Source organism: Stegastes partitus, unplaced genomic scaffold (assembly GCF_000690725.1).
Source record: "Stegastes partitus isolate 25-593 unplaced genomic scaffold, Stegastes_partitus-1.0.2 Scaffold811, whole genome shotgun sequence".
NCBI lineage: Eukaryota > Metazoa > Chordata > Actinopteri > Pomacentridae > Stegastes > Stegastes partitus.
In genome coordinates this window covers 120,106-139,003 of record NW_007578542.1, presented here as the reverse complement: position 1 = coordinate 139,003, position 18,898 = coordinate 120,106, and the positions used below count along the sequence as shown (strand labels likewise).

Sequence of the window (18,898 nt, the reverse complement as noted above, 5' to 3'; positions counted from 1 at the left end):
TTTAGTATATGTACTAGAAACAGAGAAGCAGCTCGCCTCGCTCCATCCAAAGGACAAAAAAATCGACCTGCTAGTTCACTAAAGAAAACATTGGTCACATTAATTTGTTAAGAAAGCAAAGATTAAAAACAGCACATTGTGGTTGTAATAGGGGTTATGTGCTGGACCATTTGTTGTCCAGGAACAGAGACTTTCTACAATCCTGCTTGAAGTAGTTGAAATAGTCGAGCAAACAATTAAAATTGAAGGTGTGTATTTGTTGATGGATAGGATTTTGTTACTTTACAACAAAATCTCGTCATTAGACTAATTATGAGAGTAACGCCTAATGTATACATGTCAACCAACGTCCATTCATTGTGTTTTTGTCGGTGTGGAATTTGCCTGGCCTCGACCTCCATCTTGGCAATCTAACAGCCTTGCTATCTGGCATAAAAGAAGGTTTTACATTTATTGTTGGATTGTATTTACTTTAAGGTATGTGATAATGTAAGCAATATCTCTCTTCTCTATTCTCTCGTTCCACAACAAAACTATACTTAGAGAAGTGGAAAACCTGTTTCTGGCCAATGTAGCAATTACTTTAGACATAATAATAATAATAATAATAATAATAATAATAATAATAATAATAATACAGATTTCGTTCAAACTCAGCGAATATGCCCTCAGGGGTCTCGAATCGTTCATTCAGTGCTCTAAAGACTTACAGTACATAGCCCTGGCTCTGTAAAAGGAAAGCAAACCAATGGCTAATAAGTAGTCAGTCTGGTTTTTGCTAACTATCGAAATATCAGCAATCTTTCTCTAGAATCACAGACTTTGCTTTAAATGAAACATCCTTAAAAACGATTTATGTGTCTAAGATGTGAGTTAACCAGTTGCCCCGTGGGACCACAGACTTCTCATCCTTCTAAAATCTCATTCAGAAGTTTGTTTCATTGAAAGCTGTATTAAAGCCTGGACAAAGTGGAAAACTACTTTAGGGCCTCAGGGTCATTTCATTGTATGAAAGTTGGTTGAGGTACTTGCACAATACAGCTACTAAACATCCGTCATCATTTCTGTGCCTAATCTTATGATCTTGTCTTGCAGAATCCGATGTCTTGACCTTCATTTGGTTGTGCAAAAAACAAGTTGCCCACACCTGACACCACACACATCTGTGGTGCATAGTTGCTAAATACAACTGTTTCATGTTTAATCCGAAATGTGGAAGTGGCTAACAGACCACTAACACATCACCTGAGAGGCAGGGCGCTATTTTGAGGGGGGGATTTCTGTCTATAATTTGTATATTTCACCGAGCTTCTTTCTTTCTCACTTGAGTACACACGTGAGCCACACCCCCCTCTCAATGCCGTGTAATGAAACTCTGTTGGAATGTGACGCCATAAACGCCTGGGATAGACTGGTAGAGAGCGAAACGGGCAAATATGCACGCTGACCTTGGGTTGCAGTCACGTAATTTCGATGTGAAACAGAATAGGGGAGTGTTTGATGTTGGGAGACAGGAAATGTGGCAAATAAAGGAAGAGAGTAAATGGGCGTTTAAAGGAGAGCGAGTGCACTAGGGATAGGGATGACTGGAAAGTGGACAGAAGCTACCTGCTAGCTTCTTCCATATACGGTCTTAGAGAGAGCTAGAGCCAGGCCCAAGAGTTTCTCTGACTGTGTGAGTGAGCAATGCAGGGAGGGCGTGTGTGTATGTGTGTGTGTGCGTGCGTGTTGCAATGCATGCATGAGTCATGCACGCTACCGAGTTTTGAAATGTCTCAAGGATTGGTATGAGTGTCCAGCAGGAAACATTGAGAAATTTATGTCAGGGAGGAGTTAAATGAGTACAAAGTTTAAAAAAAAACAAAACAATGATGCCATTCACTGACATTCTAAACATAAATCAGATGAAGTATACTGAAAAATCTAACTTTCACTCTCCCTCACAAACACACACACACATTTACATGCACAGCCTTAAAAAGGGAGATTCATTCATTTCCTCAGACTGGTCACATGACCTGAGCAGTGCATTCTTCCCCCCATGTGACTGGCTCCAATATCTCCTTATATGGACGTCATCCAAAGGAACTCTTAAAGGGCTGGTTGTCCTGCCCTGGGTCTATACTTGGTGTGTGTGTGTGTGTGTGTGTGTGTGTGTGTGTGTGTGTGTAGCAGGATAATGCCAGTCTGAGGAGCCAATTCCCTGATCAGCTCATTCACCCCCCGTCCATGTTGTCCTGAGCTGCTCCCCACCTGATGATATGTAGACATGTCTGTGTGTTTGCAGGCCTGTGTTGTCACATCCTGCATGCATCTTGCAGAGGAGAGGCACTGTGAAAATCCTGTCCCTTTTGGTGAACCGACTCCCATATATCCATATTAGGAACACGTAGGGCCAGTGAGAATTCCTACTGTAAGTTTATGAGTCTTTGTCCGGTGCCCTTATTGAGTTAAAACAGCACCCTGACCCACCCACTTAGTCTCGGGTCAACTTCTGACATGCGCTCTACAAGAGGATTTCCGTCATGAAAACAAATATTTTATTCAGGCAAGTATTTTAAGTTAGGAAGGAACAATGCACAGTCGTGTCATATCTGGTTGCGAAAATGAACAGGTGTGTATGCATACTTACGTGAGTCATAATTCTGAATTTCGTAATAGGCCTTCGAGATTCATAATGACACCTGTTTATTATGTGTCATTCAAACAAGCAAGGTTAATCAGCCATCTAGTCTCACTCACACATCACCAGTGAGGTGATGAAAGATAGGAGATTTACACTCTCTTGAGTTATGCTGTAAACATACCTCAGCTTAACTGCACGTATCACTGTCGCTCTGCTGTACACGTGTGTGTGTGGCACTGGTATGCCAGCATCAGACATGTCAGACAGGGTGTGAACAGCGCTGTCAACGACCCTGAGACTCTAATCACCCCATGTCCTGGCTGTGGCCATTAATGGGTATCATTAATGAGTGGGAAAGTTTTCATTGGTGCAGTCTAGTTTTACTGCATTGCCTTACCTCCATCATTTAAATTAGATGAATTATGGATTTGTTTGTTGCTTTTCCATTGCATAAAGATAAAACAGAAGACAGCGGCATGGGTATATTATGAGAGTAATCAATGTGATCAGGATATCAAGGCCTCAAGGATTAAATTATCATCAACTATTGCACTGTTGACTGATTAATACATGGTACTTCTGCCCAGTGTGACATTACCAAATGCATAAAAACACGTATTTCAATTTGTTTTATACTCAAGAGCAACTCTTTGTTTTGCAGCATTAGTTGTGTGATTTGTTGCCCAAGGAAAGACATCCATCCATAAGAATATATATATATATATAAGGTAACAAAGTGCGAGTGTAACTGAATTATGACAGACTACAACGTTGTTGTTATATAAGTAAATGCAAAGGTGCAGCTTCACCCATGACCCAGGGGAGATGCCCTCCCTCTGGGGCAAAGAGGCCCCTTATGAGTCCCTTTGATAAATGCAAATGTATTACTTATGCATAAGATTACATTTATTTTCAAACTTGGATGTTGCTCTGACATAAACTGCAACATAAATTTTGGATAACGTGATTTTTTTTTTTTTTTTTGATTTTCTTTTTAACAGTCTAGCTGATCTTGAGTTAGCTAGGCTAACTAGCTGACATAAAGCCAATTTGTTTGCCTTTTACACTGGTAATGTTTTTTGTTTTGTTTTTTTTAACTGCTCAGTCGTTATTACGTTACCTTATTAGATGACGTCTATAATTTATCAGTAATCTAAGCTACAGAATTGAAAATCATGTATGTCCTGGGGAGGCTTCTTACTCCATATCCCTTAAAGGCTCTAGTTTAATACTTTTATATGATTTTTTTTCTAAAAAAAAAAAAACAAAAAAAAAACACGTATGAAAAAAAAAAAAACAAAAAAAAAACACGTATGTTATTTATTGTTCATACTAATGGATAACCCTCCATAAGACCCTAATATTAACAGTAAAACATCTTGTATATGTATGTACTTGTCAAAATATATCTCAAAACCACTTCTTTTGATTTTGATCATTTCAATACTGTTTAAAGACTAACACTGCCACTATCATCTAAGAAAAGACTTGCAATAAAAAGTATGCCCAGTATGTGATGGTCAGGTGGGAATAACAGAGTGCATCTTATCCTGCTTTACACCTCTATCATTATCATGACTGAGATTATAATAATTACGATGAAGCGATACGATACACAAGAGTTGTATTGAAGCCCAGATTGATAACTTTGTGGGAGTATATAGGTTAGTTTCATGGTGTCTTGTCCCCTGCTCCAGTCAGAGCGCAGACTCGGTATCTGCATGCGCCACACCCAGTGGACGCGGCTGAACCAATCAGAGGGCGCCGTGCGGAAAGTTCTCCTTTTATGGAGAGGGGCTGCAGCACGAGCTCTGATAAAATCCTGCAATTTATCGGCCTCCATTGCAGTCAAGTTCAGACACTAAAGCCTACCGGAGTGTAGACACAGTCCTCCTCAGCCGAAAACCCTCCCTCACACAGGTAAGACAGCTGCCGAGTCTACATGAAAGTTTTTACTTGCCTTGTTTTAAATGTTTATTATTTCGTGTACTATTTATGTTACCAGAGAAGCCGGTTTCATCTCGCTGCTTAACTTATGATGTGAGGTTTTGCAGACTTCTGTTATAATGTTCCTGTTAATGACAGTTTGATGGAGGGACAGTGTTAAGTTCATGTATGTTGCTGACAGGGAGACGTAACATAAACCTGCTGCTTGACGCTGTCACCGCTTCATCAGTTTCACAAATCAGACTGCGTTTAAAAAGCTTGACCTTCTCGTTTACATGTAAGCATCAGCTTTGGCACGGTCTGCGGCTCTGGTGGCTCCGGTGTCACACACAGGCAGATCATGGCAGTTCAGACGGATTAAACACACTAAAGTCATTGGAAGAAGTGTTAAAATGTCTGTGGCATTACATACATGAAGTTACTTGGATGTGGCTTTTTGCGCACATAACCTTGTAGCGGTGGTGGTCACGACATAACGGTAAACCGCACCTGCCGACTGGCGCGACAAGCATGAAAGTTCCTGTCGGTTAAAGTGTTAAAACCGCTGTCTGAAGCTTGTGTGGATGCTCAGTATAGTTGTGGTGATCCCGGTGAAGGGAGTGGCCGGCTGTCGGTGTCATTTGAGGTTTAACGACACACGGGGCGGTTTTCCGGGCCGGTCCGCCGCCGTCTCTAAGCTGCTCTCACTTTTGCCTTATATGGCCATGGCCAGACCGAGGGAGAAACTGCCTTTTGTTTTTCAGCTCTGGATCGGGACTGGAACCTGCGCCATTGCGACATCCAGCGTCCGGTCTCCAAAATGACAAGGCTTTATCCCAGCTGATGTCTGCCAGATGTAACACACACTGTCACTGAGCATCACTTTTAAACCTCTCTCCCCTCTCTTTTTCTGTCCAGAAAAAAAAATGGAAGACGAAATCGCCGCCCTCGTTGTTGACAACGGATCCGGTATGTGCAAAGCTGGCTTTGCAGGAGATGATGCTCCACGTGCTGTGTTCCCCTCCATTGTTGGACGGCCCAGGCATCAGGTACAGACTCTACATTCTACTTTATAAATCCTACACCTGAAACAACTTTCGATTTTGTTGAATGTAACTTTGATTTTTCAATTGTAATCTCACTCCTCTTTTCCTTTCTAGGGTGTGATGGTTGGTATGGGCCAGAAGGACAGCTATGTTGGTGATGAGGCACAGAGCAAAAGAGGAATCCTGACCCTCAAATACCCCATTGAGCACGGTATTGTCACCAACTGGGATGACATGGAGAAGATCTGGCATCACACCTTCTACAATGAGCTGAGAGTTGCCCCTGAGGAGCACCCAGTCCTGCTCACAGAGGCCCCCCTGAACCCCAAGGCCAACAGGGAAAAGATGACCCAGGTAACAAGAGCTGACACTCTGACATTTGTCTTTAATCAAGAAACCTACTCAGTTCACCTGCAGGGCCCAACAATGGGAAACTGTGTTGCCACTCAGGCTTTTCTTCTCCTGCTCAATCTGTCCATTTCCTCCTGCTCCTTCAACCTCCAGGTTTCCTCTACCCTGAGCTGATCTTTTCATCTCTGCGGATGCTTCAGGTTTCTATCTGTCTGCACTGTGATGCATCAGGAATGACTAGTTGCAGCATGGGCACTGCTGTTTTTCAGATTAGACTGAAATAGACAACAAGCGTCTAACGACACTGGAGTCTGCATGATGCAATAGATAATGGTAGAGCAGGTTCCTGCACTTGAACAGTCAACATGACTAAACCTCTGGGCTTTTTTTTTCTTTTAAATGACTAGTTTTTGTATGGTGTTCATACTCAAAACATGCCAGTGTGCTGTTCTTTCTTTATGACTGCACTAACCCATAAAAGATTACTTATGGTTACTGTGACTCATCAGTTTAATGAATCATTCCCCTCTCTCTCCAGATCATGTTTGAGACCTTCAACACTCCTGCCATGTACGTGGCCATCCAGGCTGTGCTGTCCCTGTACGCATCCGGTCGTACCACTGGTATTGTCATGGATTCCGGTGATGGTGTGACCCACACTGTGCCCATCTATGAAGGCTACGCTCTGCCCCACGCCATCCTCAGGTTGGACCTGGCTGGCAGGGACCTCACAGACTACCTCATGAAAATCCTGACTGAGAGGGGTTACAGCTTCACCACCACAGGTGAGCACTCGGGCACCGACTTCAAAACAAGCTAATGTTTGATACTAGTTAAATTGGAAAACTGACCGTAAAATATCTTTTCTTGTCTAACAGCCGAGCGTGAGATTGTGCGTGACATTAAGGAGAAGCTGTGCTACGTTGCACTGGACTTTGAGCAAGAAATGGGAACTGCTGCCTCCTCTTCTTCCCTGGAGAAGAGCTACGAGCTGCCTGACGGACAGGTCATCACCATCGGAAACGAGAGGTTCCGTTGCCCTGAGTCCCTCTTCCAGCCCTCTTTCCTTGGTAAGTAACACCAGGGAAACAAGCCATTTCAAGGCTAAAGTCTTTCTTTTTTTTATGTTTTTTGTTTTTACTGGCTGAGTGTAGTAAATTCAGAGTTACATAAACCATAACTTACATTTCTCTTTACACCTTTTCACAGGTATGGAGTCTTGCGGTATCCATGAGACTACCTTTAACAGCATCATGAAGTGCGATGTTGACATCCGTAAGGACCTGTACGCCAACACTGTGCTGTCCGGTGGTACCACCATGTACCCTGGCATCGCTGACCGTATGCAGAAGGAAATCACCTCCCTGGCTCCCACCACCATGAAGATCAAGGTAAAACTCTTGACTCTCATTCTCCTTGAGGCAGTGATGCAAAAATATTCCAGAAAGCTCTTTACATCTGCTGCCACTTTGTGGACAAATGTCTGTATTGCAGCATTATGTTTCTGTTGCTTGTCCTTTAGCTTCTGGAACTTTTCAATGCAGACTTTGGTACTAATGACATCTCTTTTCATCTTGCTTCCTACAGATCATTGCTCCCCCAGAGAGGAAATACTCCGTATGGATCGGAGGCTCCATCCTGGCTTCCCTGTCCACCTTCCAGCAGATGTGGATCAGCAAGCAGGAGTACGATGAGTCCGGCCCCAGCATTGTCCACAGGAAGTGCTTCTAAATAGACTGTCAGTCCCCACCCCCAAAACACACACTGCTACAAATCCAAACGACTGGCTCTGCATACATGCCTACACCAACACACTGGTGTATGCTGAGCCCACAACACCTCTTCCCATTTTCCCTCATCACTCTGGCTATGGCACCATGCCCCCTGATGGGGAGAAACTCTGCAGGAAGTACAGAGCGTCCCAGGCGGTGTGAATGTGTGAGGAACATGATGTCCATTGTCGTGTTTGTGTAGGTCATTCCAGATGTCTTTGTTCACCACCTTATTTGCCTCTATGAAGGTTTATTCTCTGGTGGGCCCACTGCCCAACAGACCTGTAGTATTGCTTAATATGTAAATTATAATCTAAAATCTTGTTTTGTTTTTGTACTTTTCAGCCTTAAATGATACTTGGTCCAGTTTGTTTTTGTCATTATGCAAAAGACAAAGCTTCTACCTTGTATTGAGGTGTATGAAGGTTTGTGCATGGGGCTTCGGGCCTCTGGTGTACACAACAACCCAATAAAGCGCACATGTCTGAGATTCCACTTTGACTACTTGGTGTTTATTCATCTTGCCAGAACCCTGTTTTAATTTACCCTGATCAGATTGCATCCCACAGCATTTAGTTCAGTTTAAATGCAAGTTAGGCCACACTGTGCTTTACATGAAATTAAAAACATGAACTATATTCAGGTGGAGCAAGGACTATTTGTAACTTGTTTGTTTTACATGCAGCCATATCGGTGAGCATCATGTTTTTTGTGAGGCATTTTGCCAAGTCACAGTAGGAAAAGCCCTGGTGTAAATGTTATTGATGGCTGAATTCCAAATAGCTGTATTTGTTCTTGCTCACTGTTGTACTATTATGGCTAACAGGGATATTTGAATGGAATGGAGCCATTGCTAATATTGATACCTGTGTTTTGATTACCACATCAGGCAGTTCATTGCAGGTTCACGTGTATGGTACTTTTTTTAAACTTCAAGTGCTTTAAGTAGGAAGTTACACAAGACAATATAAAAGGCTGAGGATGCATCTAATGTTTCATTTAAATATTAAGTAACATCAAACTACATGAATTCCAGAGATTCCACAGTGGGTCTCCTCAGTCACTTTGAGATGTTTAGACTTAGACTTAGACTTTGAATTCTTAATGTCCATGTAGAGAACTTGTAAACATAGGAAACCATTAACTGAGATAATTCCACCTGACTGCCGTTGAAGGAGTGAAACTGCAAACCCTTCACAGCCACCCGTCTCCCAAGCTAGGGTGTGCTCTATTCTAAAGACAGCTTTTGTGTGGAGTTTTACCTTGGTATAAAACTTTCTGCTTATAGTGCCATCGTGTGGACAGCTAGTGGAATATGAGAAACAATAATGAATAATTATTCTCTATCTAACTTTTTAGGCAGGACTAGTTAAATATGTCATATTTGGTTGCAAAACTGAAAACATAATAGATCAGAGTGATTAAGCATCACTGATAAAACATATTTATTATCTTTCTGTTGTTTGAACAATCCATTCACTGGTAATGCACTGTTGCCATGCTTTTGGTTTTTTAAACATTTTGATCCCCCTGTTTGTACAATTCAATCTAGTCAGTTGCAACACATCTTAAACACTGTGCAGTTATGTCCCAGAGCTGAAACATCCTAGGTGGTTTGAATATTAGATAAAAGCGAGTCTTATTCTGCCATCACCCATCATGAAGTTGGTGTTTGATTACAAAGCAGATTAACTTGTTTACATGTGTCCCCACATACTGGAAAATGCCTATTTTTTTTTCGTAAAATTTGTTTTCAGGCCCTGTCGATGAATGTGTCAAACATTTGCCACAAGTTACACACACTGAGCCTCAACAAGACCCTGCTCACAGATGTCAGCCTGACTGTGGAGTGTCAGGTAGAGCAACTGAAAAAATGTCTTACATGCTTTATCTGATATGATAGAGGATGTTATTGATGATTTCCCCTCCCCTTTGTCTGGCCCACCTTTCCTATTGTTCTTATTGCACTTACTTTTGATATGGGGGGTGATTTTAACATATGTATGGTCAGTTCAGAGGCAGCTGACACCCTGAGCTGCCTCTCAGCTGAACCTTGGAGCCCTCTGGTGCCTGAGAGAATACATTGAGCTGCTGCTGACACTATGATGGTGACTGAAGTTGCCTGAGTTTTCTTTTTGCTTGGTATATTTATAGCTTGACTCCTTAATGTATGCAGATTCAGACACTTAAAACAGCTCATATCATTATTGTGATGAACCCTGTGTCTCTGCAGCCTGTGTCGTCTGGAACCTCACCACCTTATCCTCATTTATCCCAGGAGAAGAGGAGAAAATGACTTTCCTGAACAGCTGGAGGTCTGTATGATGTCATTTGTGGTCTTTAGGAGCAACATCCAGTCAATAGCTGAAGGGGGATTTGGATTCTTAAAATTTATCGATTTAAATAACACTTTCAAAATAAAATGGATTAAGGAATGTCTTAGCGCACCAAACTCCATCTGGTATTTTATTCTAAACAATATATTTTAAAAATTGGGTGGTCTTCACTTTCTTTTTGTCTTCTCACACAAGAGCATGGCTGCTACCATATCAATTCTGTATTAATAATAAAGTTAACAAGTACACATGAATGTTTTACACTATATATATGTAACAAATTCATACTAATTCAGATTTTTAGAAATTGAAAATAAATGTACCTCCTGTAAAAAATGACAGCGAATCCTTATGTCATGAATTTTCCATTGTCCGTATTCAGCTATCTTCTGGAATCAAATTAAGAATGATATATTGTGTAAAACTAAAATTTATGTTAAAATTGATTGTAAAAGTGTCATAGCTTACTTTGATCACAAAAATAAAGAAATAGTATTCGTACTTAATTTAATAATTCTAATTGGCAAATTTTAAATTCACAAATGTAGATTGGCAAATGTAAAACCAAATTCTGTTCAATTATCTATTGACTTTGAAGAACATATTAAAACATTTAATAATATATAAACAAAAAAAAGCAATAAAACGTAAAAATATTTAAAGAACTGTTCCAAAAAGAACAATGATGCCCCTCCTCTTGTCCCCTTGATATATATATATGTAAATTAATTAATTAATTAAATAATTAATTAACATCGAATTAAAAATTGTCAAAATTCATTTATCATTATGAGCACATGCCTGTCAAATTGTTTATGTTATTTGTACAATTCTTTGTGTTAAATAAAGTTCTATTTCGGGGGAAAAAATCCAGTCAATAACAGCGGCACAGGCTCACTAATCTATCGAAGATTTAGTCGATCGCAGTGTGACGTCCTAACTGGAGCAGATGAAGCATTTTCAACAGTTTATACGACCACATAATAAATCAAAATAATTTATTTAAAATTCTGATCATATACAATTCTCTTCAAGTGCCCAAAAGAATCAAAACTGGACATTTTGTAACGATCGTTTGTTATCTATTATTCATGCCTGAACCAGTTCGTGTCATTGAAACAGCGTGGTTGTGTTCAACATGCTAGGAGCTACAAACCTCAAACAACAACAAGAAGAACATGCTAGTAGCTCCATATTTACCCTCCAACAAGTTTTGTAAGTTTTATAAACGTTGTGGTTTGCTTCCAAGTAGAAGAGAAAACTGGACATATTCAGGTAGCTTTTAATTAGCAAGTTAAACATGTTGTCGTCCGTCGCCTCTTCGTTCGTGCGAAACGGGAGGAAAATATCGGTCCCTGTTTCCAGATTGTCAATCTTATCAAATTCACCTAAAACACCGACTCTGACCGGGGTACAGGGTGTGTCGCGACACCGGACATCCAGGCTTCTGACACCGACTCCCTGGCAGCTACCCACGGGACTAAGCTCCAGGTCTGTGTCCCGAGATGACAGAGACCCCCCAGACTCCCCTTCAGTCGAGCTTGACCACGAAAACTTCGGCTCGCTGTCCGTCGACATGGCCTCCAGGAGGTCCTTCAGGAAAAGCAGCCCAGCCATGCGTGAGCTGCGACACCAAGAAGACCATGCGGAGGAAGGAGAGGAGGAGGAGGAGGAGGAGGAGGAAGATCGCAGGAGGCCCGGGAGGAGAAACACACCGTACTGGTACTTTTTACAGTGCAAGAAGCTGATCAAAGAGAACAAGGTTAGTTTGGCTGAGCTGTTTTGTCTTTCCTGCTTTCTTTCTCTTCGTTCTTCATGTGTTTATAAACGTGCTCTGTCCTGTCACAGCTGCAGGAGGCTTTGGACATGTTCAGCAGAGACATGCTGAAGGGAGAGAGGCTGCAGCCGGAGGAGTTCAACTACTCGGTCCTGATCGGAGGCTGTGGTCGAGCTGGACAACTCAAAAAGGCCTTCAAACTCTACAATGATGTAGGGAGCTTTTATTCTCATGTCTTAATTCATAGTTATTAACCACACTAACTAACTAACTAACTAACTAACTAACTAAATAAATAAATAAATAAATAGTGCAATCTAATTCAGTATTCTATGAGTAAATCCCTCCAAAAATCCCTTCATACTGTTTAGATTTAAAGGTTTTTAAGAGCTGATGATTCAACTTTGTGGTCATTTTGGAAACTGTGCTGCAAGAGAAACACAATACAGTTTACCAGCATCACAAAAGACAGCAACAACCACAGTTACCCTATATCCATGTTTATGAATGTACTTCCTACTTTGATTAGTTTGTTTTTCTTGTGACATTGTGGATATTTGCAACCCTGCCAGGCCTCAGACAAACGACAACAATAAGAGAAGCATGAATCACTGTTTCTAAACGGCCCATAACTGACATTCACATAAAGCAGTAACGTGTGCTTCATTTTAAGGGATCTCGTATCAGAAATGTTTGAAACCACTGTGTTAAATAATCAGTTATCTGAGTAGTATTTGTAGTATTAGCAGCAGCAGAGCCTATGTTGTGTACACGTCACTTGTTCTATAATCTGCACACATTAGTTTTTTTTACCGATCGCCCTCCATAAATAGACCAAATCATTTTTGTTCTTTAACAATATAAAAACATAAACAGCTAGTATGTCACAGCATACTAGCTGGCTGTGTAATTTAGTTGGTCTCAGTTTTAGCTTTAGCTCATATACCATTTTTAGAGATATACATTTGTGACAAGCACTTACTAAACATTGACAGAGCTTCTCAATAATATAGTTGTTTACAAAATGCAATTATTTGTGTGTGTCTCTTCCAGATGAAGAAGCGAGGTCTAGAGGCTGGAGATGCGACCTACACCGCACTGTTCAACGCCTGCGCTGAGTCTCCTTACAAACAAACCGGTCTTCAGCAAGCACTGAAGTTGGAGCAAGAACTCCGTCGCAAAAATGTCCCCATGAGCACCATCACATATCACGCTCTTCTCAAGACCCACGCCGTCACCAACCACCTTCAGGCTTGTATTCACACAATGAGGGTACGACAGATTCCTACATATGTGTGAGTCTCAGTTTTGTTTGGTTCACTGAGTTGTGTTGTCTCTAATGTTGGGTTTATGTTTGTTTGTAGGAAATGCTACAGAACGGACATGTAGTTACACAGGAGACGCTTCATTACCTGCTGATGGGCTGCTTGAAGGACAAAGAAATAGGATTCAGACTGGCTTTACAGGTACGTACATGATTTGTAGGCACCAGCTACATTAGAAAGGTATATGGGTGAAACACCAACTAATTTTCCTTCAGTGTTTTCGCTAAATACACGAGTCTCAACAGACATTGGCATAAACTGCAGCTTCATGGAGGCATACAAGTGCAAGGTGGAAAATCTAGTTTCTTTAATAGTAACCAAGATACATACTCCTTTACTTTTTTGCACTATTTAAAGTGTACGAGCATCTTGGTCTGCGCTCAGTTAAAAACAGTGGTCTGAGATTGTTGTAATAACCCACATTTACAATCCAGTCACTCCAAAACGCATGAATAGATTCAGAATATATGGCAAGCTAGCATAACACCCCTGAAAACAGTCTCTTCTTTTAAGGTTTTCAGTGCATCAGTTTACCAGCTTTGTGGTTATAGCTTCCTCATTGTTTTGCTACAGCTCTAGAACATGAGAGCAGTGCAGATGGAAGATTCAAGCTGATGTCACATCTGTATCATCTGTGAGCTACCAGACACTCAGTGCATTGTCTGGCGTTCTCTAAAAAGTTCTATTGTTCAGCGTGACTCAGATTGCAGCCAGGACCAGTGCTTGTAATATTGTTATCACACACGCTAAAAGCAACCTCTTAATCTTTCCTTCAGGTGTGGCGCCAGATGCTGCAGTCGGGGATTCTTCCAGACACAAAGAACTACAACCTGCTCCTGAGAACTGCCAGGGATTGTGGGATTGGCGATACTGGTTTGGCCTCTGCTGTTCTGCTGAGTGACGGTGAGAGTCGGAAAAAGAGGAGAGGTGTTTCAAAGTCTAAGTGCAAGGACGAAATTGACATCGACCTTCTGGAGAGGCAGTTGTTTCTCCAGCCTGATCCGCCCAGAGACACTCAGAAGGGCAGCAGACACAGTGAGGAGGTCAACACCAGACAAGACTCAACCCATTTGATCCCAGTCAGACAAGAAGAAAACATCTCACTACCTGTGAATGTAGCAGCTGATTCCATCACCCCTAACCTCCTGGACTTTTTTGAGGGGAAAAGAGGTGCTGTGATCTCCCTTGGCACTGTTGACGGAGCATGTGATAGGCTGGCCCTCATCGGTGGTGCTGATGGTTTCCTGGAGAAGATGGCAGCTAATGGACTCAGGCCAGACCTCAAAACTCTGACCCTGCTGGCTGACACCATGGAGCCGGGCTACCAGTCTCTGCAGGTGTTGTTAAAGGTTGCCAAACAGCATCAGCTGAAGCCTGATCTCGGCTTCTTCAACTCTGTGATTCACAAAGCAGCAAAAGCCAATGACCTGGAGGGGGCAAAGGTACACACACAAATACACTCTCATTTCTAACCTACCTAATTATTATTTAGTCAATCAGTTAGATTTGGTTGTGTGTAGCCCACTTTCTGCATTTGCTCCAAAACAAGAAACAGTCTCCCCATCACTGTTAACAGCCTGCAGAGCTTTTCATTTGAACTGCTCTCTGTTGAAGACAGAGTAACAGTGAAAGCTGCTGCTGTCCAGAGTAAGAAGGAATGCAACACTTGAGAGACAAAATTAAACCAAATGTGTTCACAAAACTACAAGTATCTGTTTTTGTTGTAACCCGTCAAAGAACTTTAAGTGTGTGTTTAGGTTTCTGACACAGTTCTTTCTTTCCAGGCTGTGCTGAGTGTGATGCGACGGCGGAATGTAAAAGTGGATATACAGACATTTGGATGTCTTGCATTAGGGTGTGCTCAACAGAAAGACGGCCTTCAGCTGCTGAAAGACATTGAGGTGACAAAACACTGTCAAAGTCAGAAGAGATGTTTGATTTATAATCCACTTTTTTTTGGTTTGTTTTCTTCAGGACAGAAAATCTTGCTGAACTCTGTTCCAGCCACTTTGCTTAATTCATGGTTTTTTTCTGTTAATGTAAACATGCTAAAAGTTTAACAAAATGATGCTGCTGGCTGCTGTAATAGATAAACCAAAACTACTACAGTAATGTCTATAATATTTGTATTAGGAGTAGTAATACAAGTATACAACAGATGTTGTGTCATCTTTACACACCTGGATCTTTGTGCTTTCCACAGGAGGCAGGACTGAGACCCAACGTCCATGTGTTCTCAGCTCTTATTGGTCGAGCAAGTCAGAGACTGGATTACGTTTACCTGAAAACACTCCTGAAGTCCATGAGGGACATGAGAGTGTGGCCTAATGAGGTCATCATCCGACAGCTGGAGTTTGCTGCACAGTATCCACCGAATTATAACCAGGTCAGTATACATGCAGCACATGAGGGCACAAGAGTTTCCAGCCTGTCAGTCGAGGGGTTGTCACAGCATCTGATTTTTACTACATCAGTTAGTGTGGCTGAAAGATTTCACAGTAACAATATTTTCTCAATATATGGAGAAAATTCGTCTTTTAACAATAAACTACCCTCAAAATATTAGTGTAATCAATCAATCAATCAGAACTTTATTGTCATTGCACATGTCACAGAGCAACGAAATTTACTTTACAGTTACATCCAGTCCAAGAAACATAAAAAGACAGTGACCAATAACAAGGGGAGACAGGAGGGAGAAACTGTCGGGTCAGCCAGCATGAGCAGTGCCCCTTATCGTTAGATAGGAAAAGGAAACAAGAGGGAAAAACGAGGGGCAAAAAGGCAATTCCCAAACTAGGCTCCTCTAGGGGGGGCACATTGTGGGATTAGGAAAAAAAACACCTCAGCACATAAGCAACATAATGAAACATCGACTCGACACTCAAGGGGGGAGGTGTCACAGCTCAGACACTGGGGGGAGTGCACAGCCACGAGAGCGCGTCGCGTCAGCCTGCAGCATGCTGCACTGTAACAAGGGAGGGAGAGGGGGTGGAGAGGCAGCCAGGTGTGGAGTCCAGGGGGTGTGTGTTGTCCATGGACTTCATCGCCGCTCAGACTCAGCATTGTCTCTGTCGTCTGATGCTGGTGACGAGACACGGCAGTTGCCATGGAGACGACCTCGAAGAGTTCTGATCCAGAGACAAAGTTCACAGGAGAAGGAGTAGGGGAGGGGAGGGGCTGAACATCTGTCTGCATAGCATCCAGGAGAAGTGGTGACATATCAGCCTTCCAAGGCCGAAGTGTTGGAGCCGAATGAAGATAAAGAAAGATTGTTTGAGTCAAGACGACTTGCAATTTACCATCAGTCCTTAGAGTCCCACTGGTTCTCTCTGTGATCCAAAAAGCTGAATTTGATGGCCCGTTACATCTGGATCGGACTGTTCAACGGCTCCAAGTTGGTGCCCATCTTGCGAATCAGTTCTGGAACCCCTTCCAGTTTGCGATTAAGTTCGCATATTGCTTGAGTCTGAGAGCTGACAGCCCGAAGCAATCCCTGCATGACGGGCAGCTTCTCAATTGCCGAAAGTGCTGCCTCCGTCTTCCGAACTTTGCCATAAAGCAGGAACCCGTAAACTCCAAACAGCAGGAAGCCTGTTATCATAATCCCAATTAAGTAGACGTCTTCAACATCGTCCACGGAAAGTATAGAGAGGCACACGACCCTCCACTCCTTCCAGGAGTCCATCGTGTATCCTGCTGCAAACGTTCCGTCAGGGCAGGCGGGCTCTCCTTTGCCCAGTTTCTCGTCGAGAAAAATTTGATCAATTGCATTGAAAGACCAGCTGATCGAATCCATGATTTCAGGTTTTGGAGAGAAATGCAGACAGAGGCTCTGATAGATTCAGACAGAGACAGCACAAGACAAAGAGCAGCAAGCAGGGCAGATAACGGCAAGGGAGCGAGAGAAAAAGCGGCCGCCTTCGTTGAGAGCAGGAAGAGACCGTGTAGGGAATCTGATGCTAGAATGCTTGCGATATTCTCCTGTGTGTATTATTAACTTGATATTAGTCATTTTTTAAATATCCAGACTAAAAAGAAATGGAAAAGGGGTCACTTACAGATTGCCCCTAGATGTAGAAATGAATTTTATAGTCAGAAAACCAAGGAAAGGTTATTTACTTTCATGCTTTGCCTCTTGAAGTCAGTTTACTTGTCTTAAAGCCTTGTGTAATCCAGCATCTTCCTATATCAGCAAGAGCCTTTTAGTCTATGCTCCAACAACATGATTCATATGTTTTTGCCTTGGTTTTCTTTCTGCTTTCTCAATCCCAGTACAAGTCCAGAAACAACTACCTGGTCCATATAGATGGTTTCCGTGGTTACTACCAGTACTGGCTGAGACACATGCCCGCTCAGAGCGCTGAGGACAAGCAGGCGGCGCTGCAGTCTGAGGCTGAAGCTGCAGCTCTGAAAACAGAAGCTGCAGACCTGAAAACAGAAGCTGCAGACGGACTGACAGAGGCCCAGAAGAACCAGAGACCAGAGAGGAGATACAGTTCTCGTAGGAGGGACAAGACGAGCAGCACCCTGGCAGCTCTGTAACTGCACTGAAAACGTAACACCTCTCCTCGATTCCCTGCTTCTCTGCATTGAGCTTTGTAACAGAGCTTTGCTCATGGACCTTGCATTTGCCTTTTTCTCAAAAAACATTGTGTTTTTGTCATTAAGGTCAATTTTAGCTTTCAGTGCCTGATTCCTGAGACATTAAACTTCATTGTTCATCTGTTGAATTATGTTTTATTTTGGGCTATCCCAGCACTTACTGTAGGGTGATTTGTTGAGTGGAAGATGGTCTTCACTGGCTCAAATTGCAGTTAAATTTTAGAATTGCAATTCAACAGGCTGAGGAAGTGGATCAGATCAAAAAATGTATTTATTGTTTTCCTTAAAAAGGCTTTCATTGAACAGTAGTTAATGTAACATGTAACTACTAACTACTACTAACTACAGAAGCCTCTTGGATGAGAGGTAAAATGTTTTCAGAACCAAATAAAGGACCCTTATCTGCGTTTAAAATACTGTTGTGACTGTGGTATTTTCTATTAATGTTTTTAAGAAGGTATTATTTCAAACTGATGGATAATAACAAGGTACTGCTTGAAACTGAAACATCAAGCTGAGGTTTGCGTCTGCCTGCCTCCTCTGACTGCAGAAGAAAAATGAGTAGTTTGTTGTTTCAGGATTTCGTTTTGTAAGAATCTTTTAAGAAAGAAAACAAAGGATGTAATTTGGAAAATTAAAGGGGATGCTTGACAAGATTTGTCTGGCTTTGTGGAATAATAGAACAGTAAGAGGATGTATTTTTTTAATTACAGAAGAAACAGTTTTATATTTTAACATTAAACTGATCAGATGAATTTAATACATTCTGTACTAATTCCCTGAATAAGCAATGTCCGTGCGAATGCTATCAGAAGCACACAGATGATCCATTTTATCAAAAATGTATGTTATTGACTGAACATTAGGAACAGTTGCATTTAAATGAATAGCCAAGTGTTCATTTGGTTTAATTGTAGAAAAGAAAATGAGCTCAAGAAAAAGATAATGTAGTTTACCTTCTGATGTAAAACCACAATGAAGGAACAAAAGAACATACAGTTTGAGAACAACTGATGTAGTTAGCCGGTTTTAAAGGATGTATTATTTGATGGTAAAAGAGAAATTGTGTTTCTGTGACTGAGCAGTAAAACTTTAAGGAAAGATTAGATTCTCACTCAGGTGCAGCTTTGTTGC

The 18,898-nt window shown here is 41.8% G+C and overlaps 2 protein-coding genes across 2 annotated transcripts; both read left to right on the top strand.

Moving 5' to 3' along the window:
* The first annotated feature begins 4,347 nt into the window (after positions 1–4,347).
* Positions 4,348–7,767, top strand: LOC103365100 (actin, cytoplasmic 2-like). Its single transcript, XM_008292441.1, is given in 9 exon segments — positions 4,348–4,438; positions 4,441–4,503; positions 4,506–4,562; positions 5,471–5,601; positions 5,713–5,952; positions 6,488–6,734; positions 6,828–7,019; positions 7,159–7,340; positions 7,537–7,767. Coding segments are annotated over 9 exon segments (1,347 nt in total). The 3' UTR covers positions 7,681–7,767.
* A 3,413-nt stretch (positions 7,768–11,180) lies between these two features.
* Positions 11,181–18,178, top strand: ptcd1 (pentatricopeptide repeat domain 1). Its single transcript, XM_008292440.1, has 8 exons — positions 11,181–11,819; positions 11,906–12,046; positions 12,888–13,106; positions 13,199–13,300; positions 13,936–14,601; positions 14,944–15,060; positions 15,363–15,545; positions 17,435–18,178. The coding sequence occupies exons 1-8, from the start codon at positions 11,358–11,360 to the stop codon at positions 17,702–17,704; spliced, it is 2,160 nt and encodes a 719-aa protein (XP_008290662.1). The 5' UTR covers positions 11,181–11,357; the 3' UTR covers positions 17,705–18,178.
* The last annotated feature ends 720 nt before the right edge of the window (positions 18,179–18,898 follow it).

What these genes read in the sequence shown, in the direction of transcription:
- ptcd1 (XM_008292440.1), top strand. Translation starts at nt 11,358, where the DNA reads ATGTTGTCGTCCGTCGCCTCTTCGTTCGTGCGAAACGGGAGGAAAATA. An exon ending in GATTCAGACTGGCTTTACAG is followed by an intron (nt 13,301 to 13,935) that starts GTACGTACATGA and finishes TCTTTCCTTCAG; the next exon opens with GTGTGGCGCCAGATGCTGCA. An exon ending in ATGACCTGGAGGGGGCAAAG is followed by an intron (nt 14,602 to 14,943) that starts GTACACACACAA and finishes CTTTCTTTCCAG; the next exon opens with GCTGTGCTGAGTGTGATGCG.